Below are 23822 nucleotides of genomic sequence, written 5' to 3' on the forward strand. Positions count from 1 at the left end.
ACCGTTCAGTACAAAAAAAAATCCTCATTTAACCATTATATTTATATTATATTAATGTATTCTAAATGTATAAAAATATAAAAAGAAAAATAATTATAATTCAATAAATATTTAAAAAAAAAATAAATATATATATATATATACGAATACATACACATATTTTTTATAAAATAAAGTATAACTTGTAATTTTTATTCATTTACATATTTTTTAAATATATTAAAAATATCGTAAATTTTTTTCAATCAAAAAAAAAAGCACACAAAAAAATTATCTTGAATATTTCTTATTTTAAAAAGTTTTACTATTACCTCCGAATTTCAACTCGACATAAACTATGTATCTACATTATGAATTAATTCAAGATCAAATGCAAATCTAGCAATTATATAGAATTATATAACAAATAATACCATACAAATACCATACAAATTTCTGGTCTAATAAATGTAATCAGATTTTCCTTTTTAATTTCTATTAGGTTTAAAAAAGTGAACTCACTTTTAGAAAGTGATTCCCGAAATTTCTTATAAAACCAGTTTGTATATGAAAATTTAGATTCCCCTTCTATATATATTATTTTTGACGGAACTTTTTGATATATAGGGTGATTCAGGAAATTAGATAACAACATATACCATTAGAGAATCGAAAATGAGTAAAACTTTTGTTTTGCATACTAGGTACCAAATCTCAAGAGTTTCCAAATTTTTAATGAATTTTCACGAAATTTCTATTTGTTCAAGTTTTTTTTTCTTATAACTCCGGCTCTGAAAAAGATACTGACTTAAAAAACAATTTTAGAAAAGCATAGTAAAGGGCTTAAAATCAGTATATTTCTTGATTTTGTATTTTATGTGCTTTCGGAATACGAAGCATTCGAACTTTAAGAAAAAATCATATTTTCCCCTATTTTTAATTTCTTAGTTTTCTCTTACCGATAATTTCGTACGAAATTTTATGAAATTTTAAAATTTTTTTATAGAGTTTTACTTAATAAGCTTTAATTTAAGTCCTCAAAGGTTAAAAGGTCCATTTCTATGTGAAGATTTTAAGGGTCCTAATAAAATGTAAAAAATCAAAAAATTTTCACAATTTTTGATTTTTATTCTTTTTAAGTGCTGTAATTATCAATTATTATTTATTTTGAAAATTGAGAATTTGGAGAACTTTTTTATTTTGATTAAAAATCTGAATTTTAATAATTTTATTGAAAATTATATAAAAATTGAAAATAGAACTTTGATGTGAAATAATAATATAGATTGATATAAGCTCCATCATATTCATAATTTCTATTGTAAAAATAAATGTTAATACAAATTTGTTGGTAGAATCCTCTTAATATTTTAATACAATCACTTTAAAGTAAAGAGCCTTTTTAGTTGAATAGAAAATTCTTATAAAACTATTAAAAAAATTCTTCTTTTAAAATAGCATATAACTTGAAAATATTTAATTATTTGATAGAAGAACGTATATAATTCGTTTGTAATTCCAAAAATAATTTTTGTGTCAGTGACCACAGTTTATGTCAAGTTGAAATGTTATATAGTTAATTCCTTAAATAATACAAAAAAAAAAAAGAAAAAAAAACATAGTATACTTAATATTCCTCTACTTAAAAGACAATAATGTCCTTTTTTTTTTCTTTCAATTTTTTTAACATCATTTTCTATATATATATATTTATATATATATATATATATACATTTATTAACATATATATATATATATACATATTTATTAACGTTAAAATTTTTGTATAGGTGTTTGTGTAAAAAATTTCACTAAATAAAAAATGATAGCATTTTTTTGTTTTATTTATTTATTTATTTTTTCTTAATTGTTTTTTTTGTTTTTCTTAATTATTTTCCCCGTATTTTCCTTGTATTACTTTTGTTTTTTAAGTTTAATAAAAACTAAATTAAAATTAATTTAAAAATATACATATATATTTACACTGTTTCTCTACATTATTATGTATATTTATTATTTAAATATGTATCGTGTATTAATTGTGAATCCCCTACACAAAGTTTTATTAGCTAAAAAATTAGCTATTTTAGAAAACAGCTAAAAATAATTAAAATATAGGTATATTTAGCCAGAAAGGAAAATTAGTTTTTTTTTGTTTATTTTTTAATTTCTTATAAAAATATATTCCACGTATGTATACGTGAAATATATGTATGTATATGTAGATATGTTTATATGGTGTTTAAATGATTGTTTCTAATTTAACTCTATTTAAGTTTAGGATTAAGATGTAGTATTTGTATTTGAGACAGCAATGTGGAAGTTAATAAAAGAGAAACATTTTTTAACTATAATTCTCTCAAATTTTGCTTTAATAGAAAAATTAGCATTCCGTAGTCAATTTTGTAGTTAAACAATTATTATAAGACTTTCTTTTAATGTTCAACAAATTATAGTTCGCTAAGTTTTGATAATATATGACTGACTATACATATTCATGAATTCCCCTTTAAATTCAATTAAAATATTGAGAATAGAATTATTTCAATTTACTTATTCCTTAGAAATTTTACTTTTCAATTGCTCTCCCAAAATTTCATGAGTTCACAAGAATAATTAATAATTTCCCTAATGAATTTTATCGTCATACGTAAACCTTAAATTTCAGTTAATAAAATTTATCAATAATATTTGAGAAAATGTTTGTTACAATATTAAACAGAAATTCTAATACAAATTCGAATTTCTAATTCTGTTGTTTGAAATGAAAACAATTTATTTCTTTGACTTTGAGATTATTAATAAAATAATTTTAAAAATTTAAAGTATACATTCAATACTGTAATTCGAATACAAACTTCGTATATATTATTTAAAAAAAAAATCTGCTGCATAAACAATTTCTGTTTTATTTTAAATCAAAATGCAGTACATAATATAATTAATTAAATTATGACGTAACTTATTATAAATTAATCTATATTTAGAACAAATTATAAAATTGTACGTATATATATTTATACGAATATATAATTTATAACATAATAAGAAAATTCAAAATTGTAACTATAAATTTTATTGTATAATACGGAATTGGAATTTGGCGACGATCAAAAGGCGCCAATCTTTCTGAAGAGTTAAATTTTTTAATATAAAATTTTCTTTTCCTTTTTTTTTTTTGAGAAAAAGGAATATACTTTTATAACCTATTCTGTTGCTTGTATCATTAGGAAAATTTTTTTTTAAACTATAGCACCTTACCACCATGCAACCTACGCAATATATTGTGTGCGTCAGACCATTACAACTACTTTTTATTTTAATTTTTTTTTTATTTATAACATTGAAGTTGAGAAAAATTAAAACAATAAAAAATTATTAAGTATATAAGTATGTGAACTCATATATACGTAATTTTTTTTTATTCTATATAATTAATGATGACAAATTAATATTTTTGGTTTTTGTTTTTTTTGTTAGTTTGAATAAAAATATATTCAGTGTTACATATGGAAGTAATAACAATTATAAAGTCATATTATCGATTTCAATTTAGAATTTTATGCTCCAATTAAACTAATTGAAATTTCGATTCTATTTTTAGTAACTATATTATGAGGGCATTGTGAATTATAATGATTTTTTTTGACAAAATTTAAAAATTATAAAAATTAGTATTTCCGTTTAAAATAGTTTTATTATGACAATGCTTAAAAAAATTATTAATATTTTTTATAATAGATTTCAAAATTATTTTGCATCAATCCCTGTAAAATTACATAATAAAATTTTAACAACCCTATATTAAAATGTTTTTCTCATTACTTAAATTTCACTGAATTCCATATTTGAGCGAATTCAATAAAATTTTAAAATGGAGTTAATATTATATTAAAATACCATATTTTCTACATATACTTAAGATGATTTTCTGTTATTTTAATTTAGTATTTTATTTATTTATTATTATTTTGCTACAAATATATATATATATATATATAGATTTATATATATATGTTTTTTTCTTTTGATTTTATTTTTAATTGTAAATTAACCCGTTAATTGTTAAAAAAAAATATATTTTAAATTAATTTAAATATATATTATATTTTACAATATTAAAATTTAAAAGTTAATATTTTAGTTTAACAATAAAAAAATAATTTATATTTTCTTTTATATTATTTTTTGAACACTGTATTTTCTCGTTGGTATTTAATTGGTAGCATTGTGAAAATTTATGTATAAATGTAAATTGATTAAAAATTAATAAAAATAAAATATTAATAAAAATTAATAACAAATGTTTACTTAACATAATTAATATTATCAAATTTAATTTTATTTAATTTAATTCGCTATTACCATTTATTTTATTTAATTCACATATTTGACAATTTTATTTAATTTATGTTTAAGCTTATATATTTTTAAATTTAATATACAATTTTTTTTATAAAAATTTTAATAAAAAATATACACAAATTTTTTTTTATTATATTATTTTTTTAATAAATACAATAAAGAATTTTAATTTCGAATACAATTTCAAAATTTTTAATTTTAACCAAAATTCTATTTAAAGTAAACATTTGTTTCTTATCTATATATACATATATATATAGTTAATTTTTATATATATACATATATTTTATAATAATGTAGGTGAATATTGTACCTATTCTTGCCTCAAAAATAATATAATATACGTTTTATATTTATCTATATATGTATGTTTAAATTATTATGAAAAGAATAAATTTTCATTGATCTTTTTCGTTTTTGTTTTCGTTTTATTTTATGTTTCCTTTTCCGTGTATATATACATATATATATATATATAATTTTTAAATTTTTTTTTTACCAATTTTTATTATTAAACGTTTTATTATAAAACTATACTTAAAACAAATTAATTTTTTTATATAAAAAAAAAAACACTTATTTTATTCTACATGATGTGTGTGTGTTGTGTAAAGTAAATCCTGTAAATTTGTGAAAACCTATACTACTTACTTATATACCATTTATATTTATTTAATGTAAACGTATAATATAATTAAATATTTGATGTCTTTCAAAGATAAGTAATTTAAATTTAAATATTAAATATGAAAAGAAATCAATGAAAACTTAAATATGTAATTTTTATGTTTTCGTATCTTTTATTTTTCTATTTTAATAAATTTTAATAATATTTTATATTGTAATACCTATTCAATATTATTTAGTTTTACAATAATAAAAAATATTGCTTAAATTTAGGAGAAACGATTTACTTACTTTAAACATGTTGAACTGTTCTTCGGTTATAGCTAATAATTAATTTCACGAATACACCAATCATTTAAAACTTATTTAAGAATTGGTCATACAAATCTTACTCGCAAATATGTCCTTTAAATTCCACTTCCGCAGTTCGTAATTTGTTGGGAAAAATTAAATATATATCACATATTTAATTAATGCAAAACTACCTTCAGAATATCAGAAAAAAATATAAAATTTGAATTTTTTCATTTTTATGTTTTATAATTAATAAGCAAATTCAATGAAAGTTATTTTATTACTTTTATTAATATACAAAATATTTTATTTGTAATTATATTAATTACAAAAATTAAAATTTATATTAGGGCCCGTATAAAATCCTATAGAGTTATAAGGGTGCCATGAAAAAATTTATAATAAATAAGTAAGTAAACCTAATTAAAATTAAATTGAACGGTCCAAAATGGCCATTATATAATAATTTCTGATCTAATTTTTAAATTAAAGAGAAATTATTAAAAACAGTATAAATACAATAGTATTTTTATTCGTATACGAGTTACTACTTATATAATAAGAATTCCCAATTTTTTTTACACCTAACTATTAATTAAATTCCAAATATTTGATTGACAACATAATTGTATATAATATTTTAAAATCTAACAAAAATATAACAGTTTAAATTTTTGACATTATAATTAAAAAAATTAATAAAAATTATTGAGTATAATATTTTTTCTCATTATCTAACAATACATTTCTTAAAAATAGATACGTTTCCTATATGGTTGCCACAATATTTCGTCCTATGACATTTTGTGTGTTCACTTGACAATGATTAACATAGAATAATATTGTTAGATTAACATTCATCAGAATTTTTTATTAAAATAAGTAAACGTTTTTCTCGATACATTATATTAAATATATAAAAATTTATAGTTATATTTATATATATATACATAATATTTTATATACCTTACATTTAAATATATTTGGCTTCAATTGATTGTTTATTACCTTTATTATTATTATTTTTATTTATTTATTTTTTTTTTTGTTAATTTTGGAGATACAAGGTTTTGAAAAAATCCTATTAAAAGTTGGAAAAAAAGAAACTTTTTATTATTTAATCAATATTTATTATTTATTTTTTTAATTTTAGTTTTATTTTTTTATTATATATTAATTTAATTTATATTTAATTCTCTATTAATTTATTTTAAATTTTATTATTATTATTTTTTTTAATAGAAAAGAAAAATGCGGCGATTATAATATAATAATTTTTTTTTTCAAAAGAAATTTATTGAAAACTTTTGTATTATTCCTAAATATTATTACACAAGTACCTAATATATTATAACAATATATTAATACAATTTACATATATATACATTTTCATATTAGAAATCTCATTTCAATATAAAATTTCATTCTTTTTTTTTTTGTTTTTTTTTTTTTTTTGTATAGGAGTTTTATAAACTTTCATAAATATACATAATTTTTTGTTATTTAAATATTATACATAAAATATTTTCATAAAAGTAGAATAAAAGTAGAATTTAAACATATTTAAAAAAATAAATAAACAGAATTATGAATGCTTTTACCTTTTAAGAAAATAACACTTAAAAAATGTATGTGACATTTTAAAAACAACATTTTTTTAACAGGATGAGTAACAATTTGTATTTCGATTTTCTAAAGTAACCAATAAGTTACACACAATTAAATTTCTTATTAAATAATTTTCTTTAAGAAAACTTAATTTTACAAATAATTTTTATTTGAACTTAAATATAAATCCAATAATTTCTTTTATAAAATTTTAGTAAAATGTAGTACAGTAATAAATAATTTCAAAAAAATGTTTATTGTTAACAGCAATAATTTAAAATATTGTTATTCAATAATAATACTAATATTTATATTTTATTTATAAAATTCTTAAAAAACATGAAGAAAATCTCAAATTCTCTTACAATTTTTGAGATTTTGCAATAATTTTATATTACAATTATTCATAAGGATTTGTATTTGAGTTTTGCTGCCGTCCACTCAAATTATTCCCTTTTAAATACAATATTTCAAATTGATATATGATCTACTTAAAATATACCAATATAATATTTTAAATTTATTTAATTTTTTTAACTCGATTCTATTATAAAAGCAACCATTTTATTTAAGCTATACAAATATAAAGGTAAAAGTTTAATTCAAAATTTTTTTCATTTTAACAGCCTATACATTATAATTATATAATATAAGCTTTTTTAAAAACAAAAAATTAATTTTTTTTTTTTTAAGTACATAGAAATTTTATATTATAATATATACATAATAATAAATAACATAAAATATAAACTAATACATTAAAAAAATATTATTTTTATAGGTTATCATTTTGTAAACTTTTTAATAAGCAACATACAACTTAAAGTTTAATATTATATAATATATATGATTAAATCGTATATATATACTGAAAAAATTTTAATAAATTAAAAATAATTAAAATTTCATCTATATACATACATTTTATATAATAAATATTATTTTTCTTCATTATTTTTCCCCCTCCCATATATTTAAACATTTTCTGTCATAATTTTTCAAAAAAAAAAAAAAAAAAATCATTAATTTTATTTTCTTTTCTCATTTGAAAACTATTAGAAAAAAAAATCAAATATAAAGTCAGAATAAATTCGATGCAAATTCCAATTTAATTTTTGGATCCTTAATTTTTTCTAATTTATTATTTTTTTTTTTTGTAATTGTAATGAAAATTCAAATATTTTATTATTCTATGGTATTGGTCTTTTTTTTCATTTAATTAAAATTATAATTATATTTTAATTGGCTTTCTATCTCTCTCTCTAGCCCCTATAAATGAATGAAAAAGAAATCAACTCCAAAATGGAAAAGTTTGCATTGCCCAATTCTGACTTAATTTACTATAAAATTTAATTGATTTTTCATAATTAAGGAAAATTCGAAAAAAATGAAAATATTAAAACCAAATTATTTCTATATTTTACCATATACCATTTTTTTTGCTATTTTATTTTTGAAAAAAAAAAAAATAACAAACTATAAAAAACAATTATATACTAAAGAATAATATAAAACTAAAATATTATTATTTATTATTTTAATAATTTTTTCATTTTTTCTTTAACTTTCTTCCATTTACAAAATCAAAAATATGAAAAAAAAATTTTTTTGAAAAAAAAAACCTATGAACGTCTTGCAAACATTTTTACATAATGGATCTTTCCGTATCTTTTTTTCTTTCTTTTTTGAAATTATTTTCCAGCCGCAATATGGTCGCAAGAAAAAGCAAAAAGAAGTAAGATTTATTTTTTTTTCATTTTTTTATTTCTCTTTTTTTTTTTTTAAATTTATTAATATTATTTAATTTATTATTTTTATCAATTAAAATTTTTAATTTTTTCAAATTAATTTTTTTATATGTTTTTCCAATATAATTTTTATATTTAATTTTTTTTATTTATTCTTTTTGAATATTTAATTCATTTTTTATCCTTTTTGAGTAAAAAAAAAATTTAATAGAATTTTCTATATTATTTTTTTTTATATATATATACTTAAATTAACAGTGCTTTAACGAAAAAAAAAATTTATACTATTTTTTTATATTACAAAGCGCTTTAATTTTATCAATTTTTTTTTCCAAAAAAAATTTGCTTTATCCCAAAAGAAAAAAAAATCAAAAATGAATTTTTATCGATATTGAGATATGTGTTGCTTTTATGTGTGTAAAATTGCTTGCCCAAAAAAAATAAATTTAAAATATTTATAATTTATAAATTAATTATAAACAAAAATTGCTTGATTTATCAAAAAAAAAAAAATTCAAATTTTGCTTTGCAATTATTAAAAATTTTTTTTTATATTTTACAAAAATTTTTTTTTCTACACAAATTGAATTTTAAAAAACAAAGAGCAAAAATTGGTAAATTAAAATTTTTCACAAAATAAATAATATTTTCTAGGATAAGCTCATGAATAAATTTATTGCAAAATAATTAGAGAACAATTGAAATAATAAAGTTAACAAGTAAAAAAGAAACAAATCGTATATTAAAAACGATACTAGAGATTCAATACAATTGTACTTGAAATATTCATTTTTAATAAAAGAACGAATTTTCATCAATATTTTAATACGAGTACATAAGCTTCCAAAAAACGATAGAATGTTTGTATTCTTAACTTTCATAATAAGTTAAAATTTAAATAAATTTAAATTACAATGCTAATAAGCCACAAATTAAAAAATTTGTTAATAAATTAGACAAAAATTATTTTGATAAAAAATTTACAATTGGAAATCAAATTTTGTAATGGGAAAAATTTTAATAGCAATCAGAATAATATCATATTATTAAAATTAAATTTAATTTGCTTTTAATTTTGAAAACTAAGGAAAATTAATTATTCAGGCGAAAAATTTTTAATATTTTTCTAAATGTTCTTTGAAATTTTGAAACTAATCGATTTTTTAATGATCGATTCAATAAATTATTAGATATACGATTAATAGAGAAATCTTGACAAAAATTACAAATGAATATTGTAATTTCGTAAACCAAGAACGTAATGAGTGAAAATTAAATTATTTGTGAAAAATTTTGTTAATTTACAAGCTTTTTGTTTTACGCCTTTTAAAACTTTTAAAATTTGCTTCTTAATATTTTCAAACACAAAAAATAACAAATTATATCTTTTCGTTTTTCTTCTAAACATAAATATACTTACACATACTCGAATATAACACACTAAAGCTTCCCATTTCTTACAAATTATAGAATTTTCTTTAAATAATTTTTCTTAATTTTTCTCTTTTTCTTTTTTATACTTTCCTTTTTTCAATATACTTTTTTGCTTTCAAATTATGCTTTCAACCAAAATTTTCTTTTATTTTTCAATTACCTTATTTATTTTTCTAAATATTATAAAAATTTTATGTAAATAAAAAAAAAAAAACAAAAAAAAAAATTACAAATTCTTGTGTCATGATTACGAATTTCAAAAAAGAATTCTAAAATAATAAAAAGAAATGAAATAACGTTCATGTCAAATAAAATTATTGTAATACAGCGTCAAAGGGTGATTTCAAGCACACACTGTATAGTTTTCATATACCTATAGTATATATAATGTAGATTACTAATAGAAACGGTTAGAGTGGCAGAAGTTCAAAAACAAAAACAAAAAACAAAATTCAAATGATTAGATTTTCAAAAAAAAAAAAAGTTTAGAAAAAAATTTAGTAAGCAATGTTTTTGTTTGATTTTACCGTTTGACGTTGAACGAATTTAATTTGAATATGAGCTTACGGCAATAGATTTACATCCGATTTGATATTACGTTCAGGAAATTACATAAAAAAAACATAAGGATATTTCGTATATGATTGAACTTTATTTAAAAGGATAACGAAAATTGAGTTATTTAGCATCATTAAATGGTAAGGTATTGGGTTTGTTTTTCTATTTTGATTAAGGAATCATAAAAAAGGTAAAAAATAGAAAAAACAACAATTTTTTTTTTCTTTCTTTTTTTTTTTTTTTGAAATTTGAAAAGGTTTAATTAATGCTTTAAACTAATGCATATATGCACACTTTTATCGTTGGTGAAAAAACAACTATGATTTTGAATGAATGATCAGGGAGTATTAGAGCACGTCATTAAATTGAAAAATAGAAACAAATCAAAAAATAATATTGTCGCTAAATTTTATTATTGTTCTGTAGGATTCAAGTTCAGTTTGAGAATATTTAGATCATTATGAGAATGAAGATCATTCGTTGATAGTGCATTTTACCCATATAATTAAGTATTTGAAAATTATTATTAATCAACTTTAATTTTTTTTTTCCGTTTTTTCTTGTATGAAAATTTTTCCTTCTATTAATAGTGATAATATATTTTTGTTTAAGGAATACTTATAGTGTGCATTATTAGTTTTTTATGAATTAATAAATTACAATTAAAAAACTCGATTTTAATTGTTCTTATGATGAAATCAAGAGTAGAAGTTATTGTTATGTTTTTTAATAGAAAGTATATTAATTATGGAATGCGTTTTTTGCAAGACACAATTATTGCCCAATTAAAAGTAATTTAGAATTTATACGTAAATTATACGAAATTTGAAATTTTTATTTACATCAATTGGAAATTTCTATTTTTAAGCTATTTTTAATTATACCATTTAAAATAATGGCAAGGTTATATAACTTGCATATTATAAATACATAATGTATTATCAAACAAAATACAAATTGTTGAAAACAGCATCAATCAATTGTAAAAATTAATTACGCGGTGCATTCCATACAACGAAATATAGATCCCTAATCTACGTCATAGAGTAGCCAAGAATTGTATGATAATGGAACGGGGTTCTTAACGGAAATATACATATTTTCAATATTAAAGATTTAAAATTTGTTTTGTAAATGCAAAAGTATTATGTCAAATATTATTATTTCTACTGAAATAATAATACAGGCTGTTTCGCATAAGGTCGAAAATAATTTCAGGGATGATTCTATGATCAATTTCCAGCAAAAATATGACAAATTCCAAATTATACATACTAAACTAAAAAAAAATATTTGTGGATGTTGTTTACATGAAAAATGTTTTTAAATGCATTTAACACCTTTTTCTGGGAAAACTATGAGAGATACAGGAAAATGTTATATGGGCTTCGTCGTACCGCATCGAAATAAATAAAACAAAAAAAAATATAAAAATTATAGAGAAATTTCGAGTCTTTTAAAAAAAAATTCTGACTTTGAAGAGCTTTATCTGGAAAACTATGGCTCAAATCAAATAAATCTGTAGGTAAAACATTAAATTAAATTTCATTCTTATATACCAGAATCTTCATGCAAAATAGATAATGGTGACAAACACCAATTATTAAGCACATTTTCTTAGTTTACTTTTTATGAAATCTGTTTTTTTTTACTTCTAAAATTTTAAAATTTTTGATACAATACTTATCAATATTAAAAATTAGAGAAAAATTATCGAACAAAACAATAAACATGTTTGATTTTATATTATTATGCATGAGCAGATGCTCTCCTATAATGTTATACAATATTGTAATGAAAAACATTTTTATTATACATCTTTTCCTATTTACAGGAAAACATGTCTAATTCAGAATAAATTAATTTTATATAAGTTCATAAAATTTTTCATTATGTATATATAAAATATGTAGAACATATTATTTTTTTGGAATTATATGGTATACATACTTGCAGATAATTCTGTTTAAATTTTACTTTAACAAAAATAATATTTACAAGCGCTACAATATTTAACTAATTGCATATACTTTAAATATTATATGTATGTACGTACACATAATGATATACACATGTGTATATTATACGTATACTATGTTGGACTTTTTAATTACTCAACTATTATAACATAAGCCTTTCTAATATGTTATACTTTGAAAACGGACACACCTGTTCCATTATTTTCCCAATCCATTTTATAATCTTGAACATTTTTATAGTAAAATAAGTAAATAAAATAATAAATTACATTTTATATTTATATATAGAAAGATAATTTCTATATGCATAATTGTAATAAAAAGGAGTAAAATATTATTCGTAGAAAAACCATAAATAGAGTAAAGAAAAAGTTCATACAAAAATTTATTTATTTATTTTTTCCATTCCATACTTTCTAAGCATTAGAAAAGAAATCTAATGCAAGAAAAAGGATTGGAAAATTATTTAAATTTTTTATTTGTTTTTGTTATGATTTTATTCAGAACTACATAATATTGCGAGAAACTGTTAACTTTGTATTTCATAAAATGAACTGCGGATATTGATTTATTTTCTGGAGACGTTCTTTGAAAATAAAATTATTTAAACTGTCTCTATTAGAGTATAACAAAGAAAAATTAAAATCTTTTCTTAAAATATTAACCATTTTTCTTAACTAACAACCTTTGTAGGGTACGATTTTTTTTTATATTCTAACATTACTTCATTGATTAGACAGAACTCTTTCCTTCATAAATTAAAATTGAATACGAAAATTTAGAATACTTTCCTTTAACAATTTATAAATTCAAATATTTTAGCCCAAGCATAGTAATGCAATTAATGCTCTTTTATCTGCTGCATATTTTAAGAATTATTTTACTATTTTTATTCTCATATCTATTGGCATATAATAAATGCATATTCATATTATATCTTCATGTTTATATAAAAAACAAGAGTTGATGAATCTCAAAAGAATATAGAGAAAACACAATTCAATAAAAATCGATAGATTGTACAACAGTGTTAAAAAAAAATAGAATAAAAAATATATTCAAACTAGAATTGTACATATACTTTTGTGCATTATTAAAAAACTTTAGTAAGAGAAAACAAAATACATACGTATACCAAAGTTATACCAAGTATGTTCCTTAATAAAATTGTGGTATCTTATTCACTTTGAAGTCATAAAAATTTTTTGGTTAAAAAAACGTCTATGCTTAAGATTTCTTTTATAAACAATGTTGTGTATTGAAATTTTAATGAATTTTTTTTTCGCAAAAATAATTATTGAATTACTCTCCGTATACATATACAATTTGACTTATAAATGTTAGTACTTATAAAAATATAAGTATGTATATCATACTAATTCAAAAAACAAAAAAGTATTTTTAAATAAATTAACATAAGCATACTACTGTTTTACATAACGTATGAGACATTGAAATTGCATCGTAAAAATTATTTTTTTTTATATTATAGCACAATATAGCTAAGTATAACATAAAAGAATAATAAAAATGGAGAACATTTGAAAATTTTCCTAGAAAATCAAAAATATTGTGAAATCACGGAACATTGACGTAATCGGAAAATTTATTTTAATTTGTTTTTTTTTTTCTCTTTTCTATATAAAAATGCAATATAAATTTCATCGTCTTTTGCAATTCTAATTTGTAAGTTAAAATTTAAAAATATAATCAACATTATAATCTATGTATTAAGAGAAGGAAACTATTATAAAAAAATTCGAAATAAAGTAATTCCAAAAATTTATAATTAAATCTTTTAATTATCACGTACAATATAAAAAGTTTTGCTATAAATTAGACGCTTGAAATAAAGCATTTTAGACTAATTGAACTGCGCGTCGAATAAAGTATATACATGGCATTTACTACATAATTGAGTAATTTACAGAGATGCCGATCCTTCATTATAATTTTTATATTTTCAATTATTATATATATCCTGTAATGGGCGACTATTTCCTTATTTTAAATAAAAAAAATTTCCACGATCCTTATTATTGAGTTTAAAATTTTTTTATAATATTTCACAGGGTTACAACTCTTTTGTTATATTATTATATTTAATTTTATAAAATTAAAATAATTAAAAAAATGGAAAAAGGGGGAAAAAAAAACAAATGAAATATATTAAATTTAAAAATTTCCATATTTTATTTAAACAATTGTAAAAATCCTAAGGGAATAGCGAATTCAAAACGGTAGAAAAAAAAAAAACAAAACAGTAAGAAAACATAAAGGATAACTGTATAATAGTAATTTTCAACTACTATATATACATACAATTATAGAGGAAAGCAAAAAAATATAAAAAAAACAAGACAAAATTAAAAATTATAAAAATATACGAAAATAAAAAGGAAAAAGTATCCACTATATAACTATCCTTATTATCCTTTCATATATATTTCTTTATTATAATATCGGTAATATGACTGGAATGAGATCATTGTAATGCGCTGTATAAATGTTTTTGTTGATTTTTTATTCTATTCATAGTTTTGTACTATAGGGTAATGTCACATATTATTTTCCATAATATGTATGTCTGACAGAAAATTAGTGGGATGGTTTGATATATAGCACATTATAGAAACGATAATATTTCAAATATGCGTGGGTTTTATTTGAATTATATTGTTACAACTTGCTTTATAAAAACATGTATAATATGAATGTATAAGTTAAAAGAGCAGTTATACATGCATAGAATATTTCTACATTAAAAATGAATTAACATAAATATGTTATTTTTTGTAGAATAGGGTCATTCAATAATATAAAAGATTATTTTTAATAAAATATTTTGTCTTAAAATTATGTATAATATTTATTGTAAAATAATAAAGATTTGCTTATATAGTCAATAACATTTATTTCGCCATTTTGCTCGCCAAGTGAGAAGAAATTGAGTAACTATCATATACTTGTATAATGTAATTTTCGAGTGAGAAGAACTATTATTCACTTTGTTGTTGAAAATGAGACGTTCAGTCGATTATTCGCGAAAAACTGCAAAAATCCAATTGAAAACATGAGTAATCTTATTGTAAAAATATAATATCAATTAAAGAACTGGAGAATTTTATTTTGAAAGTGATATGAGTAAGATGAAAATGCCAAATACACGTTTAAGCTGTTCCAAAGAAACAGGAAAACTTCTAATATTTTAATAATAGGAGAACTCCTAACTATTTTACATTTATTTTAAACAAAGTAAAGATTTACAATAAAAGATTTCACATTCTAACAGATCCATGCAAATAAAATATTAAAACAGAATCTTAAGTTGCAAAACAATATACAAGTGGTAGTTCATTGCTAATTCAAAAATTTCAAGAGTTCTATATCTAACGTATTAAATAACCCTATATACCCTCTTAAATGAATAAAAAATATGAACCATATTAATAATTGTTTGTCATTATATATTTGTATATACATGTAAATATATAAAATTATTACAAAAATGTCATATATAAATGTAGGAAGGGCTATTGTTATTCCAGTTTTTTCTATTTTTCTTCCACTTTATCAACTTGAAATTTTTCATTATTTTATTTTAATTTTATAGAGAAAAGCATAAGAAAAAAAATATAATAAAATAATATGTGTATAACAAAATTTTAAATTAATATGGGAAAAAATTATAGTCCCCAGACTTAATGTCCTGGCCCATGACATTAAACAAACGAAAAAAAAAAAACAATGTTACAACTTTTTTTAAGTGTAATTATATGAAAAACAAAAAAAAAAGAAACAAAAAAAAAACAAAATATAAACCACAATTTTGTTTTTTGCGTTGCTTCTTCAATTTTCGTGCGACACAACACCTTTATTAGAATAGTAATTACAACAGGTGGTAGATGATGTACATACATACTTATATTATGTATGTGTTTAATTGAATATATTATCATAATTGAAAATTAAAGTACATTCATGTGTACATACATACTTGTACATACATATAAGTGTCTAAATTAATTAAAAATAATATTTTAATAAGAATATTATTTTACATTTCAACATTTTAGACTTAAAAGGATTAGGGTAGAATACTTAAAAAAAAAAACAAAAACAAATTGGAAAAAATATTTTATACAAATCTGATAGAATATTTTTGTCCTACTTAATTTGACAGTTCTTTTTTTTTTTTGTTCTATTTTATTATAACTTATTATTTAACTAATCAATTTTATTAAGAAAAACTTTTTCAACTTGACAAGGTTACGTAATTATTTGTGTTAAGGTTATTTTATTTTATTGTAACATAAAAATTCTCACATTTTTTTTAGGTACAGTCTTATAGTACCAACATTTTCAGTAATTTATAATATACCTATATGGTTCTGCATATATTTAATTGAGGTTTTAACTAAGGTTAAAGGGTGTAGGTATAATTAGTTTTAATACCATTTTTGTTCTTGTTTTTGAATGAAAATTTTGTTAAATGAAACAAAGAAGAATTTAAATTTTTATGTATTAAACCTTCTATGTATTTTTTATTGCATACAAGTTTTCAATGACATTTCTCTCAGGGTCTGTGTCTCATCTCTTTTTCTTACCATGTGGGAAAAAAATTAGTTCGAGTTTTATATATTCGTACAATTTTCAAGTGAAAGGAATCACATATATTCTGTTGCAGTATTATGTACGTAATTTTTTCGCATTTCTTTATCATGAAAAAAAATGTGTTTCATCAAAATTCCGAAACACAATAATAGCAAGAATCTAGTATTGAATAATAATAGAAACATAGGCACAAATGTTTGATTTTCTAAATAGTTTAGCCTTCTTGAGTAATTCATTCTCTTATTATAAAAGCAAAAAGCAAAAGTGAATGTAAAAGTAGCTAATGCAATACGGGTCTCCTTTATAATTATATTCTTTTATGCAAAAACAATTTTTTTAAATAAAATATCAAAAAATATTAAAGATTACAAATCAACTTTTGAAATAACTTAATTGTCTATACTTATAATTTTCATCTGCCAATTCATTTTTGCAATAACAAAATCAGTTTATTAGTTAATTATTTATATTAAAGATTTATACTTTAGAAATGCCTATTAAAGATTCTCTATTGAAATTATGTATTTTTATTATTATAACTTGTTATGTTAAAAAAATTGATTTATAAGGCCAAATCGTAAAAAAACAAATTTATAAAATAAAATTTCATTTGCAAACGCTTTTTTCTTTTACACTTTCACACATAGTCTACAATTTGTTGGTTCTTCTTAAATTTTCCAACTATCGTTCATAGTTTTTACAATAAACTATATATAAATATGTATAAACAGAAGCAAATAAAGATATTTGTTTAATTGCCAATTTTTATTGAAATAAAGATAACTTGCAATAAATCGTCTAAAGTGGGAAGCATTAATCTTTGAAAATCTTATATAACAGAAAAATATAGTTTCTTTCTCAACAGTTATTGCCAACAAAAAATAAATATTTTTAATTTTTGAAAAGAAAACTTTAAATTTGTATAAATCATATTATCCTTACTTCAAGTTTATTAGAATCTGTGAAAATTAAGTATAATAAATCTGTGAAAAAAATTAAAAACTTTAAAAACGCTTATTCTATAACACAAACATCAAGTTATTTAAATTGTTTATCATTTATCTTTTATTATTAAACTCATTTTAATATTATATCAAGAAAAAATCTCTATAATTCCTGAATAATAGCGATTTATTCATTCCAGTTTTATTAAACACTTCCTTCTAAACTCAATTAAAAATTTTATTTTACACTTTTCTGATACAGAAGGAATACCAACAAGAACTCATTATAGTATATTAATTCAAGTTAAAAATAATGGCAGATAATATAATTTGTCTACTTAATTTCAAAAGAATTTTGTAGGGAAAACATTACTTATTATATGAAAATATCAATAATTAAATGAATTATTATTGAACCTTCGAACAACATGCTAAAAAATTGTAAATGTGTAACTATAAAAAAATTAAAAAAATTTATAAAAAAGAAAAATATATTTCTTTTTCTAAGAGTATTCTTGGAGCAAGTATTAACTTTTAAATTCCTTTAACTTCACCGATTTAAAATGAAAAAAAAAGTTATTCCGTTAATAAATTATACAATATTTTCGAAATGATAACGCTGCACTGTATATGATAATTGACATTATTTGCCAATATGTATATTTCCAAATATAATATTATTGTGCTACACGTCATTGTCATCTTCCTCTTTTCTTTTTACTTAAAACAAAAAATACTCTTGGCTGCCTATCGGTTGTGTGCTTCGAAATTATCGATTATATATGTGCAAAATCACAATTAATAATTATAAAATTAGTAGATCAACAAATATTAATATAAATAATTGTTATATTCAATTATCGAAACATATTAATATATTGAATTTAATATTATAACAAAAAAGGGTTTTATTAAATTTTTTCAGGTTTTTTAATTTAATGGAATATATTCAAAGAAACAAAATATTTTAAGTTTTCTTAAATTATTTTATAAATATACCTTCATATTTCTTAAACTTTAACATTTTATTTGTTCTCCTTTACTTAAGTGATTTTTCAATAAATACTGACATAATCTGACATAATACTTATATTTACTAAAATATTAAAAACTATATACATTTCTTTTATTAATTTTTTTTCTATAATTTTAATAAACAATTTAATAATTTAAATAAAAAAGGAGAAAAACAGCATGTTAATAAAAAATATATTTATACTTTTTTGTGCAATTGTTTTTTTTTCTATGTGACTGCAAATAAATTTAATGTTGTGAATTACAATATTTATGTATATGTATTGTTGTAAATGTGTTGTTTTTTTTTTTTGTGATTTTTTGCATTATGCATTTAATATAAAAAAAAAATATATTGAATTTGAATATATATTTAAGCTAAGCTATATAGAAATAAGATGCAAGCAGAATACAACAAAAATATTTACAAAAAAAATGTTTCGCTTATTGCAGCACAAATTTTTTGTTTTTAAGCTTTTGCGAATGAACTGCATTGCAATTTTTTTGTGCTTTTAATATTTAACTTGTTACTTTTTTATTTTCGTAATTATTGTTTTATTTTTTAATTTTGTTATGTTTTCTTAAAGCTTGTTGATGACACAAAAATGAAAATACACAAAAAAAAAAAATATAAACGCGAAAGAAAAAAGACTTACAAACAAAATTAATTTTAATCCTTTATTTTTATCCTATATTTATTTTTTTTTTTTAAATTTTTTATCTAAACCACGAATAAAAATAGCCTCGAAAATGCTTAAAAATAATGTTAGAAGAAAACGAAAAAAAAAAAAAAATAATAATTTTTTTTTCTGCTTTTCTTCTAACAACACAACTTTTCTCTATTTTCACATTTCCTTCTTTCTCTTTCTATCGTTTTCTTTTTCCTTTTTAATTTTCGTTTATTAAAAATAAAATAAATTATAAGAATTTTTTTTTTCATTTTCTCTTAAAAATTTTACTCTATATTTTATATTAGAAAACTATTATTCTAAATAAATGCATTTAAGATTAGAAAAAGATTTAAGAGATAATTAAATAATTAATATTGAAGGATTTTTCAGGGACCATGAATTGAACTCATACGAATTTAATTTATATGATTTTATTTAAAAAAAAAAAATCCAAGATTGTAATGAAAATATTTAAAAAATAAAAATATTACTGAATTAATTTTTGAACTAGAAAATAAAGCATATAATATAAATTTATATTTAATACACATTTCTGCACAATTCGGCAAATTAATCATTCGAATTGTACAAAAATGAATATTATCAGGTTATATGCATTTTATATAGTTAAAAAGTTGAATTTAATTGATTTTTTTTTTTACAAAATTATTGTGCAGTTACCAATGCAGATTTAATCATCATAATACACATATAACAGAAGTTTGTTGAATAAACTCTCCAATAATGTAAAAATTACATTCAATAAATTTGATAACAATAGAAAGAATACGTTGATTTAAAAATATATCACGACGAGTGATAATAAATACATTTTATAAAAATAATAATGTTTTTTTTTTGTGGGAAATATTATTGCCATTTCATGAGAAATAATATTATTGCATATTTACAGAAAAAATATTATTGCATATCTGCAAAATATTATTTGCAGTTCTTAATTTGAAAATTAAATTTTTACTAACCCTTAATCTACTACATTTCATGTCTTTTTTACCTTAAAAATGAATAAATAAATTGCGAGCAATATAAAATTTAAAATTTTTAATTTCTCAAATGTTACAGATTTCAAATCGTATGATCCTGCAATAATATTCAAAACAGAAGCTTTAAAAATATTAAAATTTATTAAAATCAAAAACTGTTATCATCAAGTAATTTCTATCATACTGAAAATTTATTAAGTTATAAAATTATTCAGTAAATTTTTTATTTATTGTTATTATTTATATTATTAGAGTTTAATATTTAAAAATTATATTAATAAAACTATATTATAACATATACACCCATACATATACGAAAATATTTTAAAATATTATTATAAAAAATGAATGCATATTATACAAAATGGATGTAAAGGATTAAGAATTGAAATAAAATCATATAAATTAACTTTAAATGATGTTAATTCATGGCACTAGAATTTACAAAAAAAAAATATTCAGACAAAACTATTTTTTTGAAATTACAAATTGAATCTTGTATATTTTTTTTTTTATTTTTAATTTCTATTTATTATTTCTTTAATTAATTTTTTTTAATGAATGAAATTTTTGGGACAAATAACATTCGGAATGTAATTTATTAATATTATTATTGAAGTTTTTCATTTAAAAAAGAAAAATTATGAAATTAAATTTTCATATTATTTACTTATTACATAATAGAATGAATGAAACTAGAAATTAGAGAGATTTTGAATGAAATATATAGTTAATTAATTTAAATTGAATGAATTTTTTAAATAGTAAAAAATACTTATGAAAAAATAAAAATTAGAAAAACTAATATACAAAAACTTGAACTAACAAAACTGCTAGTGAAAATAACTCGTTCGAAAAATTTTCATTTCGAACAACAAATTTTCATATTGAAGAAAGAATTCATTTTAAAAATGTTGTTTGTGACAAATGAACCGCATAATATGAAATCGTAAAATTTTCTCATAAAGTTTAAAAAATGTTATTTATTTCAGGTGAAAAATTTCCATAAGTCGAAAAATTTTCTTTTGTTTTACTCTTTGTAAAATTCAAAAGTTAATCAATATTTAAAAGGTTATTATACTGGGATTTGTACAAAGTTCATTATCATTAATATTCCATGTGAATATCCTTCTGAAATTCCAGTAAAATGATGGAATAAAGGAAATTTTTAATAGACTATAAATTAACTTTTAGTACTAACATTAAATTAAGGTGTGATAGTGTCGTCCATTAGAAGAAGAAATAATTTTTGTATTGTAATGGTTTTTTGCAACTTATTAATGTTTAATCATGCATAAAAAAATATTCTTTATTGATACTTTGACAATCAATTAATTTTATAAAATATAATGCTTGTTTATAGTAAAAAGAATATAATTGACTTAGACATTCAAGAAATTAATTTAGGAAGAGAAAATTTTATTATATATTTCGTGAATTTAAATAAAATCCTACAAAATATTACTAATACCTTTTCTTAAAATTCAATCATTTGATCGATATTGTTTCAATAAATCTCTTAATAGTAATTAATTTTCGAAATTTTCAAATATTACTAGCAGTTTTCAATATTTTCATTTTTTTTTTATAAAAATTATATTGATATTCTAAAACATATTGTGAAAATTATGTTTTGGGTATGATTTTAACAAAATGAAAACAAGAAATTAATTATAGATGAATTTGCATGTTAAATTACAAAAATATTAATTGAGAATGTTTTATATATGAAAATAATTGTTATAAAAAATATATACAATATAATTTTAAATTTTCTTAAATAAAAATCCTTAATGAACACCTTTACAAGAACGAAATTAAGATGATATTCCATCAATGAAGAAAAAATATATTCTTAATTGTAATTGTCAGTAAATGAATCAATAATTGATGTATGTTATTATCAAATCAAACCTTTTTTACAACAAACCCTTTATATACTATGATATAAGAATCTTACTTACAATTTTTGAATTGAAAATTCTATAATAAAGTAGTTGAAATATATTTACAAATTTTAAAATATGAGCATTTTCACTTAAAGTTGCAATTACGATATGCAAAGCTAGTATTATGAAAAGCTTGTACTTTTAATTATTAATTATGACTCATATAAAAATGTCGAATTGAATAATATTCAAAATTAATGTAACTAGTTACGGCAGGCTAGTCACCTACCTAGTTAAACTCTATGACGCTATGAAACTAGTGCATGAGAAAATCATGCACTAGCCCTATGCTCCTTCTAGGAGTGAAGAAGGAAAAAAAAAAAAATGTAACTAGTAAGTTGTATTTGTAATACAACAATTAATGTTAATTTATCAATTTCATAGAGATCCAATAATTAAGTTGTTAGCTTCCAATATTCAAATAGAAATATTTACGGAAATCCAATAAAGTTAGTTAAATATTTTTCGTTTATATGCAGAAACGTTTATTCTGCAGCAAAAACTTGATTTTCCACTAAATATAACATTAAGGCAAACATATGCGCACATATATACTTATAGCAATTATTTTCAATTTAGGGTTAATAATTATATATATTTTTTAATTTTTTGAAACGAGCTTGAGAATGATTAAAACAAAAATTTTAGATACATAGATAATATAAAAATTAAAAAACAAATTAAATTCAAAATTTCTAGCAAAATGTCACAAAAAATCGGTTTTTATATTTGATGAAATTTATTTATTTTATAAAATTAATAGAAATAATGTTAATATTTTTCTTATTAATAGAGATCATGTTAATTATAGTCCTGACAATTTCTGTTATATAATATTCTTTTCTTGTTCTTTCTTTCTTCAATACAATTTTTAAGTTTTTGATTTAAAATTTTTGCAAGTTTTCTGTTATTTATTTTATTTTTATTTATTTTTTGTTTTTATTTTAAATATTAGAAACAAAATATATTTAGAAATTTTTGAAAAGAACTCTACAAAATTTTAATAAATTACTTATAAATTATATAATATAATT

At 19.5% G+C, this 23822-nt stretch overlaps 1 protein-coding gene across 50 annotated transcripts in view; it reads left to right on the forward strand.

The window, feature by feature from the left end:
• The window catches only part of LOC129612666 (sodium channel protein para), a 156579-nt gene that overhangs the window by 44193 nt on the left and 88564 nt on the right, over positions 1-23822 (forward strand). For 39 of the 50 annotated variants that reach the window (XM_055526377.1, XM_055526376.1, XM_055526384.1 and 36 more), the window contains one exon: positions 8576-8608. The exons of the other annotated variants lie outside the window; for them this stretch is intronic. In XM_055526377.1, coding sequence (XP_055382352.1) covers positions 8576-8608 — 33 coding nt within the window. The remainder of the gene's footprint in view (positions 1-8575; positions 8609-23822) is intronic. 50 annotated transcript variants of the gene reach the window in all.

Source organism: Condylostylus longicornis, unplaced genomic scaffold, assembly GCF_029603195.1.
Source record: "Condylostylus longicornis isolate FDR11 unplaced genomic scaffold, ASM2960319v2 ptg000075l, whole genome shotgun sequence".
Classification (NCBI taxonomy): domain Eukaryota; kingdom Metazoa; phylum Arthropoda; class Insecta; order Diptera; family Dolichopodidae; genus Condylostylus; species Condylostylus longicornis.